The 23,735-nt window shown below is 39.6% G+C and overlaps 1 protein-coding gene across 3 annotated transcripts in view; it reads left to right on the forward strand.

Annotated features, from left to right (window-relative positions):
• The window catches only part of LOC122551600 (myosin light chain kinase, smooth muscle-like), a 422,603-nt gene extending 399,496 nt beyond the window's left edge, over positions 1–23,107 (forward strand). For all 3 annotated transcript variants that reach the window (XM_043693744.1, XM_043693743.1, XM_043693747.1), the window contains 5 exons: positions 6,798–6,950; positions 7,071–7,194; positions 16,395–16,530; positions 17,913–18,044; positions 22,354–23,107. In XM_043693744.1, the coding sequence (XP_043549679.1) occupies positions 6,798–6,950; positions 7,071–7,194; positions 16,395–16,530; positions 17,913–18,044; positions 22,354–22,595 (787 nt within the window). In that variant the 3' untranslated portion in view covers positions 22,596–23,107. The remainder of the gene's footprint in view (positions 1–6,797; positions 6,951–7,070; positions 7,195–16,394; positions 16,531–17,912; positions 18,045–22,353) is intronic.
• Positions 23,108–23,735: the final 628 nt, after the last annotated feature.

Genomic DNA, 23,735 nt, shown 5'->3' on the forward strand with positions numbered 1-23,735 from the left:
GTGCAAGAGTTGAAAGGTAGTGAAGTGTCTCCACTAAGTAACGAAGCACTGCAGAAGGCATGCAGCATTAATAGTCAAGAGGATTGGGTTAGGGGTGAGAGTGACTGAAGGTAGATGTTGTTTGAAATTATAACAATGGCAGACCATGAGCTTTGATTGGAGGGGGGGTGCAATGGCAGAGTTAGAATGATTATGAAGTAACAGAAAGAGGAGGGTCACACTTACACTTGTGGAGCACAGAGAGTCATTAACCTCCTTTATGTTGGGTGTTCCTCCAGACCATGGACACTGCACTGACTCATGACAGCTATGGACCAGGCAGCTGCTGATCTCTCGTCTGGCAGTCCTAAGATGAAAGGATGGCCCCAGTCTCCAACACCCAGATTTCCAGGTCCTTGTTGTCAAAGCGGGTACCAATTTCCCTTTGGGCAGACGTGCCCTTTAGAACATGGTGTGGACAGCAGCAGTTCCTGGCTGGCAGTGTTTGACCTGATGCACTGCTTGGATTTTAACATGACATCAGCAGCATGATTCCCTGAAGGTCCTGATGGTGGCATGCACTTTTTTCCAGGCATGTTCATACTCCAGCTGCCTCTTTCTAGCATGGAGACAGGGTGGTACCACTAGACAGCCAGCCAGAAGAGAAAACCCCTCCCGCATCCTCTCCCCCTTCTCCCAGAGTCTCCTCTCAGGACACCCCTCCACCCCACCTGCAAACCAAAGTTCAAGTTCAAGCCTAGGTGAAAATTCATCTGGCCAGGACACACACAGCATGTCTGGGGCCTTTACCCCTCCTTCTCAGCCCCATCCCCCCAGTGATGCCTGCCCCAAAACCCCAAGGCCAGCAGGGACCACTAATCAAACAACAGGGGAACACTATTGCTGTGGCGTACAGGGATTTCCAGAAGGGGTTTGATACAGTGGCACACAGCAGACCTGTGAAGTAAGTTGTTGGTCATGATTTCAAAGAGACCATAGCAGCAAGAATACAAAATTGGTTGAGTGATAGGAAATGGAGCAATGTTCAATTGATACTCTTCTCACTAGAGAAAGCATTATATTGGAGTTTTCCAGGGATCGGTGTTGAACCCTTACTTTTCCTGATCTACATTAATGATCCAGCTTTCATGTGCAGGAGATATGACACAAAACTTGGAAAAATTGTGACCTGTGAGGCGAATCGTGCGCAACTCCAAAAGGACATGGACAAATCGGTGGAGCAGATGGATAGTTAGCAGATGAGGTTCAATGCAGTGAAGTGTGAGGGAGAGCATTTTTATCAAAAGACCATTGAAAGACAATTAAAAGTAGGATGTGCAGGAGCAGAGAGCAGAGTATATGTACACAGATCATTGAAAGTGGCAGGACAAGTACATAAGAACATAAAAACCAGGAGCCAGAGTAGGCCATCTGGCCCTTGAGCCTGCTCCGCCATTCAATAATTTCATGGCTGATCTTTTCATGGCCTCAGCTCCACTTACCCACCCTCTCACCGAAACCCTTATTTCCTTTACTGTTCAAAAACAATCTATCTTAGCTTTAAAAACATTTACTGAAGGAGCGTCAATTACTTCACTGGGCAAGGAATTCCAGAGATTCACAATCCTCTGGGTGGATAAGTTCCTTCTCAAATCAGTCTTAAATCTGATTCCCCTAATTTTGAGGCTATGCCCTCTTGTCCTGGTTTAATCTCCCAGTGGAAACATCCTCTGTATTTCTATCTTATCTATTCACTTCATAATTTTATATGTTTCCATAAGATCCCCCCTCATTCTTTTAAATTCCAATGAATATAATTCCAGTCTACTCAGTCTCTCCTCATAAGCCAACCCTCTCAACTCTAGAATCAGAGAGAGCAGTAAGTAAAGCAGACAGTATCCTTGGCTTTATGCCCTCTTGTCCTGGTTTCATCTCCCAGTGGAAACATCCTCTGTATTTCTATCTTATCTATTCCCTTCATAATTTTATATGTTTCCATAAGATCCCCCCTCATTCTTCTAAATTCCAATGAATATAATTCCAGTCTACTCAGTCTCTCCTCATAAGCCAACCCTCTCAACTCTAGAATCAGAGAGAGCAGTAAGTAAAGCAGACAGTATCCTTGGCTTTATGAATAAGGGCACGGAATTCAAGAGCTAGGTGGTGATTTTGAAATTGTATAAAACACTTGTTAGACCTTAGCTCGGGTGTTGTACTCAGCTGTGACGCCACGTTCAAGAAAATTCATGAATGCATTGGCGAGAGTGCAGAAGCGATTTATAAAATGGTTCCAGGATGAGAAATATCAGTTGCAAGAATAGATTGAAGAAGTCAACACTATTCTCTTTGGAGAGTATAAAGGCTGAGGGAATCTGATAAAGATTTACAAATCATTAGCGTAGCTGGATAACGTAGGTATGGAGAAACTGTTCCTATTCATAAAAGGAAAAAACAATGAGAGGGCATGGATTTCAAGTGACATGCAAACCAAGCAAGGGTGATGTGAGAAAATAGCTAGGGTGTGGAATGCAATGCCTGGAAATGTGTTGGAGGCAGGTTCAGTAGAGGCATTCAGGAGGGAATTGGATAATTATTTAGATAGAAATGTTGTGCAGGGAGATGAGGAAAGGGCAGGACTTTGACACGAGGTAATAGTATCATTGCAGGCATGATAGGCCAAACAACTTCTTCTCTTCCACATTAATCATTTGATGCTTCTTCATACTTCAACCAAGCCCCAGATATATAGCATTGTCGGCCATATATAGTTATTCAGTGACTCCACCCCCTCATTGAAGTTGGAATGGTGGTGATTGTCAGTAAGCCCCTTCTTCAAACAGTAGCCCTTATCCTTCCGTACTGTCTCATCTCACAGCCTTGTATGTTGAACTTGCCCGATTCACAATTATTGTCCCCCTCTGCATTCCAGTACGATGCCTTCAATCCACGGCGCCAACGTAATAAAAACAAAATACTGTTGATACTGGAAATACGAAGCTCAGTAAATGCTGCCTAACATGCTGAGTTTCTCCAGCACTAACTTGCCCAGTTTCCCCACCACTGCACTGGCCCATGATAACACCCCTTGACTTTCAATAAACAAGCCCTTGGATTGACGTGGCCCACTCCCCGATTGACTTGGAAGAAAGCACTAATTGATGAGTTATCAGACCCCTGGCTGATCTTTGTTCAGCTCCTGAACTGATTTAGCACTAATCCCTGGATTGCTTGTACTGCACCTGCAGGATTGGTCATGGCTCAATCCCAGGACAGTATTGATACGGACTGTCTGATTCTGAGCCCAAACTGATTGACTGTGTCCATGTCCCTGGAGTGAGATTGAGTGGTAACCTTGACATAATGCACTAGATATCTCTATGCTAACGACAACCACCACCACCTCCCCCCCCCCCCCCCCCCCCCCCGTGAATTGACTGAGCTCTACTTCCCATTGACTTTGAGACATGTCTATTTGTTTGAAGAACATATAGTACATTTGCCATATAATCTGTTAATGCATGCTGACAATTGTGATATAGACATAACTTGATACTGTACGTCAATGTCTATCTCAGGCTGCCTGGAGTTGTGTTTGCATTAGCAGGCAAGGCAGAATTACTGTGAGACTATACGTTCTGAATGCGATGGTGAGGCAAGGCAGAGATACTGTGCTCATCCATGTAGGCACAAAGAAAGTGAACACAAAAAGAGCAAGTTGAGAGCTGAAATGCCTCAATACGTGAGATAGGTGCTTTCCTTACACCCAAAGTGGCGTGACAGCAACATTGCAATATAAGGTGTCATTACATTCCAAAGTGCAGTATTGAAGTGGATAACTGTATAAGTGAGTCGATGTTTTGCCATAATTGATGTAGTGAGGCTAGTGAGTGGCTGATGCTAACCTCTGTGAAAGAAGGATTCTGGTGGCTTCTGCCTGAAATATTCAGCACTGCTGGCCAAGGTGGTGGCCTGGAGGAATAGGGGGCATACTCTAGCTGCCGAATACCTGCTTATAATTTCATGTTGGGAATTGTCTCTATCTAATTTCTGTCTACCACATGGACGAATAGTAAATTACATATAAATGTGGTAAGAATAGGTAATAATGAGATGTTAGTGCATGGAAATAGGCCTCTCACTGGTGAGATTCTCATCTTACCATTCAAACTTTGTGTGTGAAAAATTCTTGACATTAAGAATCTCATTTTCTGAATCTCACCACGTTATCCCAATTGAGTCATCACTGCGCACATCATCAGGGGCTGTAAAACGCCAATCCATGGAAACATTCAGCAAGGAATTAAGTGCCATGATGAAAGAACCATGGGCTCTTTCTGGATGTTTGAGTTATAAAATCATTCTAATTTGACTTGTTTCTCCAGCTTGTGATAACAACTTTTTTAAATCACAGGATTACAGGGCTGCCAACATTCACTATCCATCCTAGATTGTGGTTAGGGTGATGGTGGTGACCTGCCTTCATGAATTGCTGCAGTCTTTGGAGTAAAGGGACACTCACAGCCTTGATAAGGCAATGTGACATTGTTAGAAAAGTTTTCAGTCACAAGTATTTTATCAATTTTGTTTTAAGTTGAATCCAGGAAGACAGCATAGAATCCTGAATTGTAATAAATTGAGTTGTCATCAAGCTATTTCCTAAAATCTATCCCTTTTTGAACCACTTCCAATTACAAAGGGTTTCCGAGATCTGATTAGGTAGCAAGCTGCAAGTAATCATTAGAGTGGTCTTTTACATGTAAATAACAATGTCAAATCTTCCCTCAATGTATTTTAGGTCATTTTTCAGACTGCAAAAAGAAAAATAAAGTTGTTTTTAAATGTACATGCTACTAATGTTATAAATCTACATATTAAATGATTTATAAGTAAAATAATACTTTTTATATCAGAATAAGTCCACCTAATAAATTAGTTATGCAAGGAGCATTCTGTAAATTATGTTCTGTGATTATGCACACATATTATACTTCCAGTTTGATGGTTTTGTTTTAAAAGAACCTGATTTAAGTTGCACAAATATAACTTGGTGGTTGTGATTAAATAATGTAACACCAAAGATTGACATGGTCACAGATTTAATGTACTTCCCAGGTTTAGAAGTGGCATAACATATTGTGATAGCCATTGTGTCTGCTAGAGAGCTCCCAAATTTCAAATTGGTACTTTTTCACCAGAACCAAAAAGGCTAAGGGTTGATATGACAGAGATTTTCAAGCTAATGAAGATCTGAGATGGGATAAATGGTGATAGATGACTCACATTGATCAATGAGACAGAAATAAATTAAAACAAATTTCAGAATTTCATAATATCAACTAACAGGAAGTTCACAAAAAAGACCTTTATGAAAAGTATGGTTAGAACGTCAAATTTGCTACTGTAAAAATGTAGTTACAAAATTATGGAATTATTAAAAGTGGGATTAGACCAGAGGTTTTTCTCAGGGCAGTATTCGTTAAGACTATTATCAATTTCTTTATTATTGCTATAGAAGTCAGAGAATCCCTACAGTGCTGGAAAAAGCCATTCGGCTCATTGAGTCTCTGAAGAGCATCTCACGCAGATCCATCCTATAACCTCACATTTACCATGGCTAATTCAGCTAGCCTACACATCCCTGGACACAACAGACAATTTAGAATGATCAATCCATCTAATCTGCAAATCTTTGAACTGTGGGAGAAAAGCAGAACACTTGGAGAAAATCCACACAGGCAGGAGGAAAACATGCAAACTCCATACAGACAGTCAGCCAAGGCTGGAATCGTACACGGGTCCCTGACGCTGTGAGGTAGTAGTGCTAACCACTGAGCCACTGTGTCTTCAAGCATGCTAAAATTCCAAGACACAATGCTGACATCTGAAGCAAATGATGCACAGTTTTACACTGTTTCTCAGTCTCAATTTTCTTATGGTTTGCTGTTAAAAAGAAAGATCTTTAAATATCTATCTCATTCTATTTGCCTCCACTATCATCATTGAATCACTTTTGAAACTTTGCCTATTCTCTGGGAGATCCATCATGTACAATGACCCCAAGCAAAACGTGGTGGAAAAAAGACAAGAAAATATAGGCAGAAAAGTATAGATTCCACATTTAGAATTTTAATGTTTCCTCATTAATTTGAAATCTTATCCTCCTCAATATTTGATAGATATTGACAGTATGCACAAAGGAAACCTACCCAGGTAAAAATGGGATGGGCAATTCTGACTAATAAACTGAGCTTTGGCCACATTTGTATCAGTCAACATCCAATGCTGTATTTGGTAAAAAAAAAATAGGCAGGACCCTTATGAAGAAGTACCGCTATGTCTGCTCATGATTATCATTTCTCACTGCAATAACATGCTTTAGGAAGACCTGTGGCAAAATAAGAAAGTATTAATCATTTAGTTAGTAAAACAAAATAATGATAGTCTATCAATTTTAATGCTGTGCAGTCTCCAATTCTGTGGTCAAAATATTGACTTGCCTAAAAAAATCATCAACAACAAATTTTCTCATACAGCAATTTGTTTCTTGTTAAAAAATGTTTGTAATGATGATTCTGTTTGTAAGTGAAACAATGTAAATTATTGGAACATAAATACTATAGTTTGTGTTGCAACGTATATATGTTGTGCAAATCGTCTCAGAACAGCATTTGGAATTTCATTTGATTATGTCATTTTCTAGAAATAACGAGAAGTTTTGCAAATCTGCAAGCAAGGTAACAAGTCTTTATAAAGGACTAATCTTGCTAAGTTTCTATCTTAAACATGTTACATAGTCTGATTTTCATTTTGTACATTAGGGTCAGTGGACTGTCTCCATTCATGGGTGATAATGACAATGAAACTCTTGCCAATGTAACATCTGCTACCTGGGACTTCGATGATGATGCTTTTGATGAAATTTCTGATGATGCCAAAGACTTCATCAATCATCTTCTGAAAAAAGACATGAAGTAAAGATTTTACAATATTTTCTTTTCGTTACTACATTGCTGTTTAAATGCCAATTGAGATATCAATATCACATTGCAAAAGGTAATCAATGTCTTAATATTATGTTCCTACATCACCAGACATCGTATGAACTGTGATCAGTGCCTTGAGCATAAATGGCTGAAAAAAGATGTTAACAACATGGCAGTGAAAAAACTTTCAAAGGAAAGAATGAAGAAGTACATGGCCAGGAGGAAATGGCAGGTACAATTAACCAAACGCAAACAGAGATAAATGTAATTACAATGTCACTCAGACATACCTACCCATCTGAAATATCTCACAAGGCATTAAATAAAATTCAGTAAAGTAGCATTTTTATTCTTTTTATTTGAATCCTTCTTTTCTCCTTCCTTCCTTAAGATGCTGCTTCCAGGTATTCGTCTAAACAAAGTAATACAGTGGAGTATTGCAGCCATCACTCTTGTGACCAGTATACAGAGGCCCCTGAACTGTTTTTGTAAATAGGGTTGGCATAAGAACTACCCTCACCTGATATTTTCACTAGATAAACAAACCCAAGTGAGTGTATGTTTCCCCCCTCCCTACTTTGGATCAGCATTTGTTGCCAAATCTATTGTAAACCAAACATTTGAAGCAGAGAACGTATTGACCTTTATGGCAAGAAACGTTACTGTTGCTGAACAAAGCACTTCCATTTTTTAACATCCATGTTAGCATGCAGTGTTAGCAGTCAACTCAAGCATAAGCTAGTGAGGTGCATGAAAAGGCTGATTTCAGTCTATCCATGGAATGTTTCTTATCCAATCAAAAGGTATGGCACTGGAAAAACACAGCAGGTCAGGCAGCATCCGAGGAGCAGGAGAATCGATGTTTCGGGCATAAGCCCTTCATCAGGAATGTATTTCTTAACCACCATAGCACATCACTGTGGTGTTTACAATGGGTACTTTCTTTGTAATTTCATACTTTAGGAGATGGGCTGTACTACCAACTACAAGTGGTGTTGAAACTGCTGAAATGCATTTAGAATAGTCTTTTTTCAAATCATTATTATAGAGATGATACCATGCCCGATCCTAACAATGAAACAACAAAGTACCATTCGTTTTACTATATAGTGGCTGAGATTGAAAACTTATTTCAATGTACACCACACTTAGAATACAATTATTTTTATTTTCCAGTCATCAGCAACAAATTGCGCTTCTTCCCCATTGGGGATTATTTTCTCCTGATTTGGATTACCCACCATAAGGTGGATTATTTTCTCCTGATTTGTCCATCGTCTGCTGATTTTTTTGGAACGATTTCCCTATTTCTATCAGTATTGCCTTCTGAATTGAATGAAGAGAGTCACAAGGTCATACAGCATGGAAACAGACCCTTCTGCCCAACTCGTCCATGCTGACCAGGTTTCCTAAACTAGTTCCATTTGTCTGCATTTGGCCTATATCCCTCTAAATCTTTCCTATCCATGTACCTGTCCAAATGTCTTTTAAATGTTGTAATTGTACTCACCTCTACCACTTGCACTGGCAGCTCGTTCCATAAACACACCACCTTCTGTATGAGAAAGTTGCCCCCCAGATCCCTTTTAAACCTATCCCCTCTCACCTTAAAACTATGCCCTCTAGTTTTGGACTCCTCTACCCTGGGGAAAAGACCTTGGCTATTCACTTTATCTATTCCCCTCATGATTTTATAAATATCTATAAGGTGAGCCCTCAACCTCCTGTGATCCAGTGGAAACAAGTCATTGCCTCTCCTTATAACTCAGACCCTTCAGTCTTGGAACATCCTTGTTAATATTTTTTGCATCCTATCCAGTTAATAACATCCATCCTACAGTAGGGCGAGCAGAGTTGTACGCAATACTCAAAATGTGGCCTGACCAATGTCTGGTACAGAAAGAACATGACGTCCCTATTCCTGTACTAAGTGCTCTGACCAATGAGGGCAAGCATGCCAAAGACCTTCTTCATCACTGTGTCTACCTGTGATGCCGCTTTCAAGGAATTATATACCTGCAAGCCAAGGTCTCTCTGTTAGATAACACTACCCAGGACCCTCCCATAAGGTGGATTGGCCATGCTAATTTGCCCTGTAGTGTTGTTATGGACCAGGCCAGACCCCCTCAAAACATTGCAAGAAAGTAGCCCCAGACCCCAACTTTGCAAGTTATTTTAAGCAGGTGTAAAGTAGACATTTCAGGAGAGAATCAACTAGTCAAACCACTTAGCTTTAAACAAAACAGAATTTATTTACAAGATTACTGAATGAAACACAAACAACAGAATACTGAATACTGAATCACTTAACCTATACGAAAGCCCAACAGATCATCCCAACTTAATGATGCTGTTCCAAATACTTACAACAAGCCCCACAAACACCCCTTGGCACAAAAGGTATTATCAAACACAGGTTCTTACGGGGATGGAAGACAGAGAGAGAGAGTACCAGCCTGGACCTGCTTCTGGGTCCAACAGCTTTTACACCACTCTGCTAAAAAAAAAAGAGAAAAGCTGAGCTGGGAGAACTGACCACACCCCTTTCATTATATGAGTGTCTTTTTATAAAACCTTAAAAGCCTTCTGCCTGAGGCAGTCTGTGTTAGCTGTTATCAAATTGGCCTCAAACCCTTCAACCTTCAGGCTTTTCAGAGTCTGTGTCATTTACAACCTCTCTGAAAAAAAACAAGGATTCACATAACCTTGTTAAAGGAGCAGCTTTGTCACACCTGCCCCCCCCCCTTTAAAAACAAATAAACCATCAATTTTCAAAGGTGCCTTAATTTTAAAATCCTTGAAATTTTGTTAATACTCTAAAACACATATATACATTACATTGACTATAAACGTGCAAACATGCAAAACTACATTCTGCTTCAATCTGTTGTACTCTTGTTCATAAATGCCTCCACTTCTCTTTCGAGTCTCGACAATGCGTCCTGCCACATGCACAATTTTCAAATTGAATAGCTGTAACAACAAGCTCCATCTAAACACGCTGGAAATTTTGTCCTTAAATTTCTCCACAATAGGTTATGATCAGTATATATGATTGACTCAGATGCATTACTGGTAACATAAACACTGAAATGTTGTAATGCCAACACCAAGCTCAAAGTCTCCTTCTTAACGGTCAAATATTTCTGCTAATGAATGTTCGACTTCCTGGAGAAATATTCAATAGGTCTTTCTATCTTCTTATCATTTTCTTGCAAGAGCACAGCACCAACACCTACTTCACTTGCATCGATAGCCACCTTGAATGGTTTTGCGTAATTAGATCTGGCTAAATCTGGGGCACTGGTTAACACAGATTTCAGGCTGTCAAATGCCTTCAGACTGTCCACTGTTCACTGAAACCTCTTGCCTTTCTTTAGCAATCCAGTGAGTGAGTAGTCATACTGCTGAAATTTGGTACAAATTTTCGATAAAATCTACTCAATCCCAAGAAGTGCTCTCTTTGTTGATGGTATGGGAAACTCCCAAATTAATTTTGTTTTTGCAAACCATGGGGCCATTTGTCCGTGTCCAGTAACATAGTCCAGGAAGGTGACTTGGGCTTTGGCAAATTCACTTTTAGCCAGGTTTATCACCAAGCCTGCCTTCCAAAGTCGATTAAACAGGTCTGATAAATGCTGTAAATGTTCCTTCCATGTCTGACTAAAAATCACCAGGTCAACTATATCCATGACACGGTTGGGTAATTGGGCAATGACCTCATTGATTAGTCTCTGAAATGTGGCTGAAACATCTTTCATGCCAAATGGCGTGACTTTAAACTGACACATTCAGCATTACAAAAGCCAAAATTGTCTTTGCTCTTTTGACAAAGGTACCTGCCAGTATCCTCTGAGCAACTCCAACTTAGAAATGTAAGTTGCTTGTCCCACTTTCTCAATACAGTCTTCCAGATGCAGAATTGGATATGCATCAGTCTTTGTAACTGCACTGACTTTGCAATAGTCCACACATAACCATTGGGTACAGTCTGGTTTTGGCACCATTACGATGGCTGAACTCCTGTCATTGTAACTCACTTTGATTACATTGTCTTGGAGCATGCGTTCAATCTCCATCTGAACCTGTGCCAACTTTAGAGGGCTATGCTTATAAAGGATGTTGCTTGATCTGAACAGAATCTCCTATATCTACGTCCTGCATAATTAGGTTAATATTTCCCAGCTTATTTCCACTTATCTCCCTATGTGAGAGTTAATAACTCTGTCAGGTCATTTTGATTTTCCTCTGGAAGGTAACTCAATAATTTATCCCAATTTTTGACAACTTCCTCACTGTCCAATTTAATTTGAGGAATGTCCAATTCAGATGCCTCTGAACCTGGTTCTTCCTTCTGTGTTGTAATCATTAACACCTTCTCCTCTTGCTTTCCTTCCCTATCAAATACTTTTTCAGAATATTCACACAACATACTCTTTGAGATTTCTTTTTGTCTGGAGTCCCTATCAAGTAGTACACCTCACTCAATTTCCTTTCGACTTGCTTTTAAAGGTTCACCTATCACTGGAAGTAACACTAATACCTTATTCCCAACAGCAAAATTGGGAATGTTTGATTTCTTGCCTGCTTCCTGTTTCATTCTATGCTGTGATACTTCTAAATGCTGTCCAGCCAACTCCCCAGCTCTATTTAATCGTTCCCTAAAATTTGACACATAGTCCAACAATGTGGTCTGTGAATACTGACTTACCAATTTCTCCTTAATCAATTTTAATGGTCCTCTCACTTCATGCCCAAAAACTAATTCAAATGGACTGAATTTGGTTGATTAATCTGATCCATCTCTGATTGCAAAAAACACAAATGGAATCCCCTTACCCCAGTCATCTGGATGGTCCTGACTAGAAGCCCTCAACAGGGTCTTTAATGTCTGATGCCACCTTTCTAGCTCTCCCTGCGATTCTGGATGGGCTGCAGTAGATTTGAATTGTTTTATTCCTAAGCTTTCCATAACTTACTTGAATAATGTTGATGTGAAGTTGACCCTTGATCTGATTGTATCTCTGTCGGTAGTCATATCTAGTGAAAAATTTGAGTAACTCCTCGACAATCCTTTTAGCTGTGACATTGTGTAATGGAACAGCTCTGAAAATCTAGTCGACACATCCATTATTGAGAACAAATATTGATTCCCAAATTTTGATTGAGGTAGGGGACCTACACAATCAATTAAGATCCTTGTAAAAGGTTTCTCAAATGCAGGAATTGGTACTAAAGGTTCAGGATTTATTACTGCCTGTGGTTTTCCAATTACCTGACATGTATGACAAAATTCAGCTATGTCTGGAAAAATTCAGCTACACGTAGTCCAGGCCAGTAAAAGTGTTTTTGTATTTTAGCTTGTGTTTTTCTCACTCCTAAATGACTCCCAAGCGTTAGTTCATGCGCCACTTGCAACACTTCCTTCCTATACCCCATTGGCAATATAATTTGATGAACTTCTGCCCATTTCTCATCTGCCTGAATACATGATGGCCTCCATTTCTTCATTAAGACTTCATTTTTAAGAAATAGCATTCAGGGACACTTTTGGATTTGTTTTCTATGTATGCCTTTTGGTACAATTTTAAGTTTTCATCTTTCTGCTATAAATCAGTTAACTTATCTGAGCTAAAGGTGTCTACATTGTCATCTATCTGCTCCTGGTTTGTCTCAACCATCTGATCAAACAGGGTCTCTGCTAATTTCACTTCAAATTTCTTATCTGTACTTTTTGATCTCTCCTGTTCCAATTGGTGACTTTGTGAACTCATTACCACATAGTCAAGAAAAATTCCAGGATATGTGTCCTGCAATAGTTTAGTTGCCTGAGTTTCCACTGGCTTTTCAACCACAGGATAGTGGTCGGGTACCAGCCTGGATAGAAGTCAGAGAGAGGTTACCAGCCTGGACCTGCTTCTGGGTCCAGCAGCCTTTCTTTTCACTACTGCTTTAAAAAAACCAAACCAGAGAAAATCTGAGCTGGAGAACTGACCACACCCCATTCATTGTACTAGTTTTTTAAAATTTGAAAGCCTTCTGCCGGAGGCAGTCTGTGTTATTTACGATCAAATTGGCCCTAAAACTCTTCAACCTCCAGACTTTTCGGAGTCTGTGTTGTTTACAACCTTGTGAAAGGAGCAGCTTTGTCACAGTGTCCAGAGATGTCAGGCTAGGTGGAGAAGTCATGGAAAATTGTCAGGATTCTATGATGCTATGATTAACAATATAAGTTCTGCCATTGTTTGTCTTGCCAAAATGCAACACCTCACATTTACCAAATTAAGCTCCATCTTCCATTCCTCAGCCCACTGGCCAAGTTGATCACGATTCCATTGTACTCTAGATACCTTTCTTCACTGTCCATATACCATCAATGTTGGTGTCATCTGCAAAATTATGAACCATGCCTCCAATATTCTCATCCAAATCACTTATATAAATGATGAACAAAAATGGACCCAGCACTAATCCTTGGAGTACACCACTGGTCACAGGCCTCCAGTCTGAACAACAAGCCTCAACTACTAGCCTCTGACTCCTACCGTCAAGTTGTTTGCTCTCCCTGATCCTATGTGATCTAACCTTACTAAGCAGTTTACCATTTTTGAAGGCCTTGCTAAAGTCCATGTCAACAATGTCTACCTCTCTGCATCATCTGTCTGAATGGCCACTTATTTAAAAACCTTAATCAAGTCTGTGAGACATGATCTCCCATGCACAAAACCATGCTGACAATCCCTAATGAGCCCTCTCCCCTTTCTAAATGTATGTAGATCCTGTCTCTCAGAATCACCTCCAACAACTTCACCATTACTGACATTAGGCTCACGGATATGTAGTTCCCTGGCTTTTCCTTGCAGCTTTCTTAAATAATAGCACAACGTTAGCTACCCTCCAGTCTTCTAGCACCTCACCCATGGGGGTCAGTGATACACATATCTCTGTTAGGAACCCACAATTTCTTCCCTAGCTTCCCACAATGACCTGGGATAGACTTGCTCAGGTCTTGGCTATTTCTCTACCTTTATGTATATCAAAACCTCCACCACTCCCTCTTTTGTAATGTGAACTCTTTTCAGGTAATCACCATTTATTTCTTTGAGTCCCCTACCTTCCATATCTTTCTCCACAGTAAATACTGATGCGAAATAGTTGTTTAGAACCTCACCATCTCCTGTGTTTCCAAACATAGATGGCCCCATTGCTCTTTACGGGGCCTTATTCTCTGCCTCATTTTGGCCATAATATACTTGTAGAATCTCTTTTAATTTTTTTTTAATCTTATCTGCCAAAGCTATCTCATTTCCCTTTTTTGCCCTCCTGATTTTCCCTATAATTATACTCTGACACCAATATTCCTCAAGGAATTCACTTGATCCCAACTGTCTATGTCTATATATGACATAGCCTCTTTCTTTTATTTTAAAAGAAGAATAGAATGATGGTCATTGGTCCCAAAGTTGGGGGACAACACACCATTCTGGAGTCTCGCCTATGGCCGCAGGAATGCTTGCCTGTGCCCTGACTGGATAGTCCCTATCACAATTGCTCGTTTGGACTTTGCCACACTCTGCTTTACAGCAGAGCCAGTCGTGGTGCCAAAGGCCTAGTTGCTGCTGCTACTTTCACATGAGAGGCTACCCCCAATAATATTCAAATGGTAAACTTGTATGAGAGAGCATTAGCCACAGGAGACTCCTGCACTACCTGCCTACCTCTCCTGGCGGTCACCCATCTAGCTAACTGTACCTGCAGTGTGACCACCTGCTATCACACTCTCTGCCTCCTGTATGCTCCTCAATGCTTCCAACAGCAGTTCCAACTGATCCATTTGGTCTGAGAGGTGCTGCAGCCAGACACACTTTTGCAGACATAGTCTGGGGGACACTAACTGCTCCCTGACCTCCCATATCTCACAGCAGGAGCATACCACTGCACTGAATGCCATCTCTGCCTCTTTGATAGCTAGTGGACTTTGTTGGGGGAGAAAGGTCTTAGTCTTACCTTGTTGATGCTCATCCTCCTCAACAAAGCCTGGTATTCACCTTAGATCTAACCAGCAGTGCCTTCCAAAAGTGGCTGGAACAAAACACAGCAATGCCTCCCTCCCTCACTTGCTGACACTCCCACTTGCTCAACCCCCAGTGATTGCACTCTCATGCTGTTTGCACTCTGTGAAGGGAACTCTTATTTTTATTTTCCATTTCTTCAACATCAGTCCCAGCAGGAATTTAAATCCCAGCCCATAACTCTGTTTCTCTCCCCACAGATTTTAAAACATATTTTAGTGGGCGGCATGGTGGCACAGTGGTTAGCACTGCTGCCTCACAGCGCCGGAGACCCGGGTTCAATTCCCGCCTCAGGTGACTGACTGTGTGGAGTTTGCATGTTCTCCCCGTATCTGCGTGTGTTTCCCCTGGGTGCTCCGGTTTCCTCCCACAGTCCAAGGATGTGCAGGTCAGGTGAATTGGTCATGCTAAATTGCTATATGAGTGGGTGGCGGGTCGGTGTGGACTTGTTGGGCCGAAGGGCCTGTTTCCACACTGTAATGTAATCTAATCTATATTTATTTTTAAAAGAAGCTCATGAGATTGTTCTCTAGCTTCTGCCTGTAATCGATACAGAATGACTGGAGTTTCAATAACACCAATTGACATTTTAAGGCCAAAACCATCTTTGGTTTTAGTTCTACAACTAGTGTATTTCTCTGATTTGCACAGCTAAGCTTCCTCCTGCCTGTTGCAGGCAGATTTCCCATTTACAGATCTACCTGAAATTTCTATCAAGTTAGTGAAGGAGTCATGTCAGATCGCAGGCTGAAATATAGCTTGATAGATCATATTTTGTTTTGGTTTGTTTTTAATGAGGTGGTGCCTTACTGAAACATAAGCACACAATGTTGCAGGTTTGCTTTTCACAATAAAACAGAAGTTTGTTAAGTAAAAGTAATGAAAAAAATAGAATAAACCAGACTACTTGTAACAAAATATAAAGATGTTAAAACACACAACATAACCTAATCATTACCAAAAACACTCCTGTACAGTATCCAAAAGCAGCCCTTGTACAGGACCCACAGCAGAAAATCACTCTCCAGCACATCCATGAGTTTAATTTTGCTTTAACTCCCAGTCTGGAAATTCTGATTGCTTATCCCAAGAGCTATCATACTCCTGAGCGTAAATGTTCTTGGTTGAAACAACCTCTTCAGGATGTTATCCAAACACTTCTAGTCTGGGACTATCACTAACTCCTTACTTGAAGATAATCTAGTGTTAACAAACCTAGCTTTCCTTTCTTGCCACTACTTCAAATTACAAAATTCCAAACTTAACACACAACATAGTAAAAATATACATGAATCTCATAGTCTATATCACACTTTGTCAGACAAAATTTCAAATCATTAAGTTCTTTTGTGATTTATAGAAAACAGGACATGCAGTCAGAGCAATAGGACGGCTGTCTTCTATGGCAATGTTATCTGGTCTGAGTGGGAGGAAGACTTCACTGGGAAACGCGCCCACCAGTCCTCCAGATGCTGCTGAAAAGCCAGAAGCCGAAGGTAATAAAAATTAGGGCTTTTTGACATTTTTCAGTCATGTTTACATGAAGAATATAAATCAGTACTGCAGCCAGGCAATTAACACATTTGTTACTTCTTTATGTTTCAATTATTACATTCCTCCCAAAAATACACAATGTAGTTTGAGCAATAAGCTCATTAGAACTAAAATGTTGCTGTAAAATAATAAATCTGGCATGATGATCCAAGAATCTTGCCTGTTCTTAAAATGCAGAATTCCTGCATTCAGCTGTGGCCTCCCAACCCAGTGAAGAATTTGATTCACAATCCAACATTTTGTTGGCAGTCTGAGAAAATGACCCTTAAAAGGGTTTTTCAAGATTTAAGTTTGCTGTCAATAAAATTCCCCAGTGGCAGGATATGGACAGGAAGCCTACCTTGACATGCCTTCCCCTAATTTCCAGTGACAGTGTTTCAGAATGAAGTATAATGGCATTTGCACTTCATATTTAAATACTGAGGAAAATTTCTGGAAATGTGTCTGAATAGAAATACCAGAATTCATTTGGAGCACAGCACAAGGTTAAATGGGGACATAGCTACAGATGTTGATCCAGAACAGAAAATGCTACAGGATTTCTACTGTCTATCAAAATGATAAAACAGTTTTGTCAACTGTGATGCTGAAATACACCTTACTCCTGACATTGTATTGCAGTATCATAAAACGTATCTTCTGCACTTTTATTATCACATGGTTATACAAATAACAGAATAATGATCATGTTACTACTTAAATCATACAAGCAACCCTACTTCTATTCAATCTGCAGTATTAATGAAGACTATTGTGTTGTTACATGTTCTTTACAACTTCTTGTTAGTGAAGAATGTGATAAGTGTATGTATGGGCATTTGTACTTCCATCAATAAATGACATAAATGATACATGCATAGATTTTCTTGTTAGCAGTGACACATTAAACTGGGATGAGTGTTAATCCCTCTAATCCCCCTTTTGCTCATTTGCCAACAGTTTAAACAGTTTTATGCGCAACATAATTGTATCAACAGGTTCGGAGATAGCACCATTTGGAGATTCAGTTTGTAAATTTCAAAAACTTGGGACTATTGTACATTTACCATTTAGCTGATATTTAACCTTCAACCAGTGGGAAATGGGAGAACTTACCAAACAAGCCTCAATACAAATTAGTGTAAGAACATTGTGTTTCAATAAGCATGCATTAATAGTGACAATCTTTGTTTTTAGGTCAGTCTCTTGACAACTAGTATAAAGTATAAAACATATCTCAGCTACTTCAACATTGGCATTTGCCCAGTATGTGCGGGTATTATGGTTTCACATAGTGACCTAAAATGGACATTCTATTTCAATGTTTTGTCTTTCCTTATCTCAGCTGATGAAGCCAAGATGCTTCTCGAGGCAGTTTCCGAAGAACGGCAAAGTTTTAAGCCTTATTTTTCCAAGACTTTTGAAGACACTGAAGTTGTAGAAGGGAGTGCTGCTCGCTTTGACTGCAAGATTGATGGTAAATTCAGTTTCTGATTGAGATTCAGAATACGTCAGTAGAAGTTTGTATTATCTTACATTAAGAAGCAGAAGAGTACATTGTTCATGTAAAACCACTCTATTTGGATCAACTTTGGTGAATAACTGAAACTTTTTAAGAGGAACAATTGCATTCTCAAATCCATACATTGAGATCAAAGCCGTTCTATATCATGGAACCTTCATCCAGATTAGTGAATGCAATGAATTTTGTTGGCAACAAGTTTGAAATACAATGCAAAGTACATTGTAATATAAAAATGTTAAATTACCATTCCTGTTATAAAGCTCTACTTGTTTTTTTAATTGATGAATAATATAATGCAATTTAACCTGAGAAGCTTATGCAGAAGAGACCATATAATCCATTACCCAAGCAAGCCAAAACTAATCCCTACACCCTACTTACACCCCATAACAATGCATCATCCACAGTTTACATTTTTATTCAGTTTTCTCTGAAAAGGTTTTGCAATCTCTTCCATAGTCACTCTCTGCAGCAATGTGTTCAATAATCTCACAGTCAATTGTAAAAAGAAACTTCTTAATTTCATCCCCCGTCTCTTAGTGACAATTTAACCTTTATAACCATTGGCACAGAAGGCTAAACAGAGGAAATAGTTCTCTTATTCATACTAAATAAAACATCTGTAATTTTAAACACTTCTAGTCAATCTCTTCTTCACATATGTTGCTTGAGTGGAAATGGCTGCACTAGCTCATGCCTTACTTTAGAACTACAGTTTTCCATCCCTTGTGTCACCCTGGTAAATAGAAAATAACTTCTTCAATCTGAAAAATGTTTATTTGCTCTCTTAGTTTTTTGTATGTAAGAACAAGGAGCAGGAGCAAGACCATTTGGCTCCTCGTGCCTGTTATGCTGCTCAGTAGTGCTGAATGTCCCACTTAACTATCTATTTGTGAACTTTGAGGAAGTTTGTGGGCGTTAATGGAAGTTTGTGGGCAGCATGGTGGCACAGTGGTTAGCACTGCTGCTTCACAGCGCCAGAGACCCGGGTTCAATTCCCGCCTCAGGCAACTCTCTGTGTGGAGTTTGCACATTCTCCCCGTGTCTGCGTGGGTTTCCTCTGGGTGCTCCAGTTTCTTCCCACAATCCAAAAATGTGCAGGTTAGGGGAATTGGCCATGCTAAATTGCCCGTAGTGTTAGGTGAAGGGGTAAATGTAGGAGACTGGGTCTGGGTGGGTTACGCTTCGACGGGTCGGTGTGGACTTGTTGGGCCGAAGGGTCTGTTTCCACATTGTAAGTAATCTAATCTTAATGTTCGGGAACTCCTCCCTTGCAATTACATCATGAAAACTAACCATTTCTAGTCTGGATCTAACTCTCTATTGCAATGTTGATGTGCCACTTCTGCTAACTTGCTATATTTCCTTATAGAGCATAGAACAGTACAACACAAGAACTTGCCCTTCAGCCCATCTTATCTGCGCCAACCAAGATGCCATTCTAAACTAATCTCATCTGGCTGTACATGGTCTGTACTCCGCTACTCTCTGCCTGTTCATGTGTCTGTTTAAATGCCTCCTAAATGTGGCTGTTGTATCCACTTCTACCACCTCCCCAGCAGGATGTTTCAAATATCTACTACTCTGTGAGAAAAAAAAATGCCTCGTACATCTCCTTTAAACTTGCCCTTTCTCACCTAAAGCCTATGCCCCACTAGTATTTGGCATTTTCGCCCTGGGAAAAAGAATCCAACTATCCATCCTATCCATGCCTCTCATAATTTTATGTACTTCTATCAGGTCACCCTTCACCTTTAGCAAGAACAATCCAAGCTTCTCTTTGGAGCTAATACATTCCAATCCAGGCAACATCCTAATAAATCTCTGGTGCACCTTCTCCCAAGACTCCATATCCTTTCTATAATGTGGTGACAGGACCTGCGCACAATTCTCCAATTGTGGCATAACTAAAGTTTATATAACTTCACCATGACTTGTTAACTTTTATACTCAGTTCACCAACTGATGAAGGTAAGCGTGGTATATGCCATCTTTACTAATTTATCATTTGTGTTACCACTTTCAGTGAGCTATGGATTTGCACCCCAATTCCCCTCTGTATATCAGTGCTCCAAAGGGTCCTGCTATTTCCTGTATACTTTCCTTTAGCATCTGATCTCCCAAAATGCATCAGCTCACACTTGTCCAAATTAAACTCCATCTGCCATTTCTCCATCCAAGTTTTCAATTGATCTGCATACTGCTGTATCCTTTGACAATCTACCTTCCTATTTTCGTGTTGTCTGGAATCTTACTGATCAGACCACGTACATTTTCATCCAAGTCATTTATATACATATTTCGAGCAACAGAGGTCCTAGCTCTGATCTTTGGGGAATAGCCAGACAGAAAAATAACCTCCACAACTACCATCTGTCTTCTATGATAAATCCAACTCACTATGAAACCTATGTGATTTAATCTTCAGGCCAGCCTACCGTGAAGGACCTTGTCAAATCTTTAGTAAAGTCCATGTAAATAACAACCACTGTCCTACTCTCATCAATCATCTTTGTTATTTCCTCAAAAAACTGAATCAAATTTGTGAGACACGACCTGCCCCCACAAAGTCATGCTGACTACCTTTAATAAGTCCATTATTTCCAAATGTAAGTAAACCCTGTCCCTAAGAATCTTATCCACTAATTTCCCCACCACTGATGTAAGGCCCACCGGTCTATAATTTTCTGAATTATTCCTGTTGCCTTTCTTAAACAAAGGTACATTGGCTATTCTCCGATCTCTTGGGACTTTGCATGTGGCTAAAGAGGATACAAAAATCTCGGTCAAGGCCCCAGCAATTTGCTCCCTTGCCTACCTCAGTATCCTGGGATAGATCCCATCAAGTCCTGGGTAGTTATCTACCCTAATATTTTTCAAGACAACCAAAACTTCCTCCTCCTTAATATCAGCATGCCCTGGAATATCAACATACCCCTCCCTAATCTTACCATCATCCACATCCTTTTCCTTGGTGAATACCAATGCAAACTACTCATTAAGGACCTCACTCACATTTGCTGGTTCCACGCATAAATTCACTTGTTGTCCTTAAATGGACCTACCTTTTTCCTAGCTACATTTCTGCATCTAATATCCATAAAATGCCTTGGGACTCATTTTAATCCTACTCACCAAGGACTTTAATGACCCCTTTTAGCCTTCCTAATTCTTTGTTTAAATTCTTACCTGCTTCCTTTATGTTCCTCAAGGACCTTGTCTGATGTCATTTTCTTAAACCTTACATATGCTTCCTTTTCTCCTATTTGACTAATCTTACACTCATATCATTCAGGGGATTCTTGAACTTGCCCATCCTTATCTTTCACTTTCAAAGGAACATGCTGGTTCTGAATTATAAACAACTGGCCTTTAAAAGACTCCAAATGGTGTATGTTGATGTGCCATCCCCATTTAACTTCTCCAGTTCCTGCCTAATACTGTTGTAATTAGCCTTCCCCTAATCTAGCACTTTCATCTGTGGAGCAGTCTAATCCTTATCTGTAACTATCTTAAAACTAGTGGAATTTGATCACTGTTCTTAAATTCAGCCCCTTCTGAATCTTCAATCACCTGGCCAAGCTTTTTCTTCAATACAAAGTCTATTGTATTTGTATTGACTGAGATCATGTAACAAAACAAGGAAAAGCATCTGTTTCAAGAATTCCTCCTGGATACACCTAACATATTCTGCTCCTGGCACTAAGGGAGTCCTAGTCAATCTTGGTGAAGTTGAAATTGCCCATAACAACAACTCTAATGTTTTTAAATCATTCCATGATCTGTCTACCTATATTCAAACAAGTATTCTTCTGACAAATATTATTCTTTTCCAATTTACACAATTCGTATTTCAACCAAAATGAACAACCAACAGGTGAAAGTGTTGAACTCTGAGCAAAAGTGAGTGGAGCATTAAATGCTTAATCTTGCCGTTCATATCTGTAAATACTTGATAGAGTATATAAAATCTCTTAGGGTAACCGTGAATTTAAAAAAAGATTAATTCATTTCATTAAGACAGCAGGCCAAATTTCTGACCAATAGAAGTATTGCTCCAAGCCTCAAGGGTGAGGGTGCTGGATTCTGGAATGCATTTTCATCATAGAATAGATATGCTAAAATAGAACATTATAGCCAAAAGTTTAATCATTTTCAGATAAGAATTATTGTAAATTGGAGTATCAATCCATCACGCACAACAGGTAATTATTTAATATCTATGAATATTTCTAACAGCGTAATTGTATATTTTTCATAGGCTACCCAGATCCTGAAGTTATGTGGTTCAAGGGTGAACAGCCCATCAAGGAGTCTCGCCACTATCAAATTGAATATGATGAAGACGGAAACTGTTCTTTGATTATTTCTGATGTATCTGCACATGATGATGGCAAATATACTTGCAAGGCCATCAACAGCCTAGGAGAGGCAACCTGGACATCCGAGCTCATTGTGGAAACAATGGAAGAAGGCGGGATGAGTAATATTGAATCAAATTAAAAGTGTTGCTTGTTAGGAGGTGCATTTGTCTATTGTTAGATTCTATACTGCTAGAACTCATGTAAAATGAGTTGACTACTCAAAGTTCTTTGTTAATTTCCAAGGAATGGAAGGTGTTTATGGATATATGTATTCTATACCTATGAAATCACCATTGAATATTGCAGTTGTGTGCAGAAATTTAAGATTAGAATCCACCCACTTACCTAACGATGATATATTTCCATGTGAACACCACAGCATATGTACTATATTTTAATGGTTCAACTTCACCCACATTTACCAATTTAGAGCAATAATCACTAACTTTCTCAGAAGATTTTCAGAATTCTTTGGACTCAGTGCTTCTAAACCAGTTATTTTGAAACCTGCCATTTAACCATTGGTTCATTGACCCAGTCCTTTGTGCATCTCTGTTTGCATGTATGAGAGGCTGATGAATCTTTGTTTATGGATCTCATCTAGGAGAAAGTGAGGACTGCAGATGCTGGAGATCAGAGCTGAAAATATGTTGCTGGAAAAGCGCAGCAGGTCAGGCAGCATCCAAGGAGCAGGAGAATTGACGTTAAAACATCGATTCTCCTGCTCCTTGGATGCTGCCTGACCTGCTGCGCTTTTCCAGCCACACATTTTAAGTATGGATCCCAGCTGCCTGTCTCACTTGTAGCTGTATGGAACCTTCTGTGATCTAAAATATTTTAAACACATATTTTGTTTACATTACACTGCACCTTTTTAAAAATGTTTTCACATTGCTTTTCATGTGTCACTTTAGTTTATGGTGTTGTCAATAATACAGTTGATGCTTTTCCTTGTTTTGTTATATGATCTCAGACAGGAGTTCAGCACCCAACCTCTTCTCACCAAATATCTATTCATTGTTATTACTTACACAAAAATACAGCTTGATTTCTGATTTAAAATAAAACTCGAAGAATGTAAACATCACAGAAAAATAATATTGGTTACCAAATCCTGCTGTTTGAGGATTAAAATTATTTTTAATGTGCTGTCTCACATTACAATGTGCACTTTGAATCTAAACCCAAGATTGAGATTGGAACTCAAAAATAATTCACTTCATACAACCTGAATGTAAGGATAATATGACATATGACATGTGACATCGCAAAGTGTATT

The sequence above is a fragment of the Chiloscyllium plagiosum genome, chromosome 7 (assembly GCF_004010195.1).
Source record: "Chiloscyllium plagiosum isolate BGI_BamShark_2017 chromosome 7, ASM401019v2, whole genome shotgun sequence".
In the NCBI taxonomy this organism is placed as follows: Eukaryota; Metazoa; Chordata; class Chondrichthyes; order Orectolobiformes; family Hemiscylliidae; genus Chiloscyllium; species Chiloscyllium plagiosum.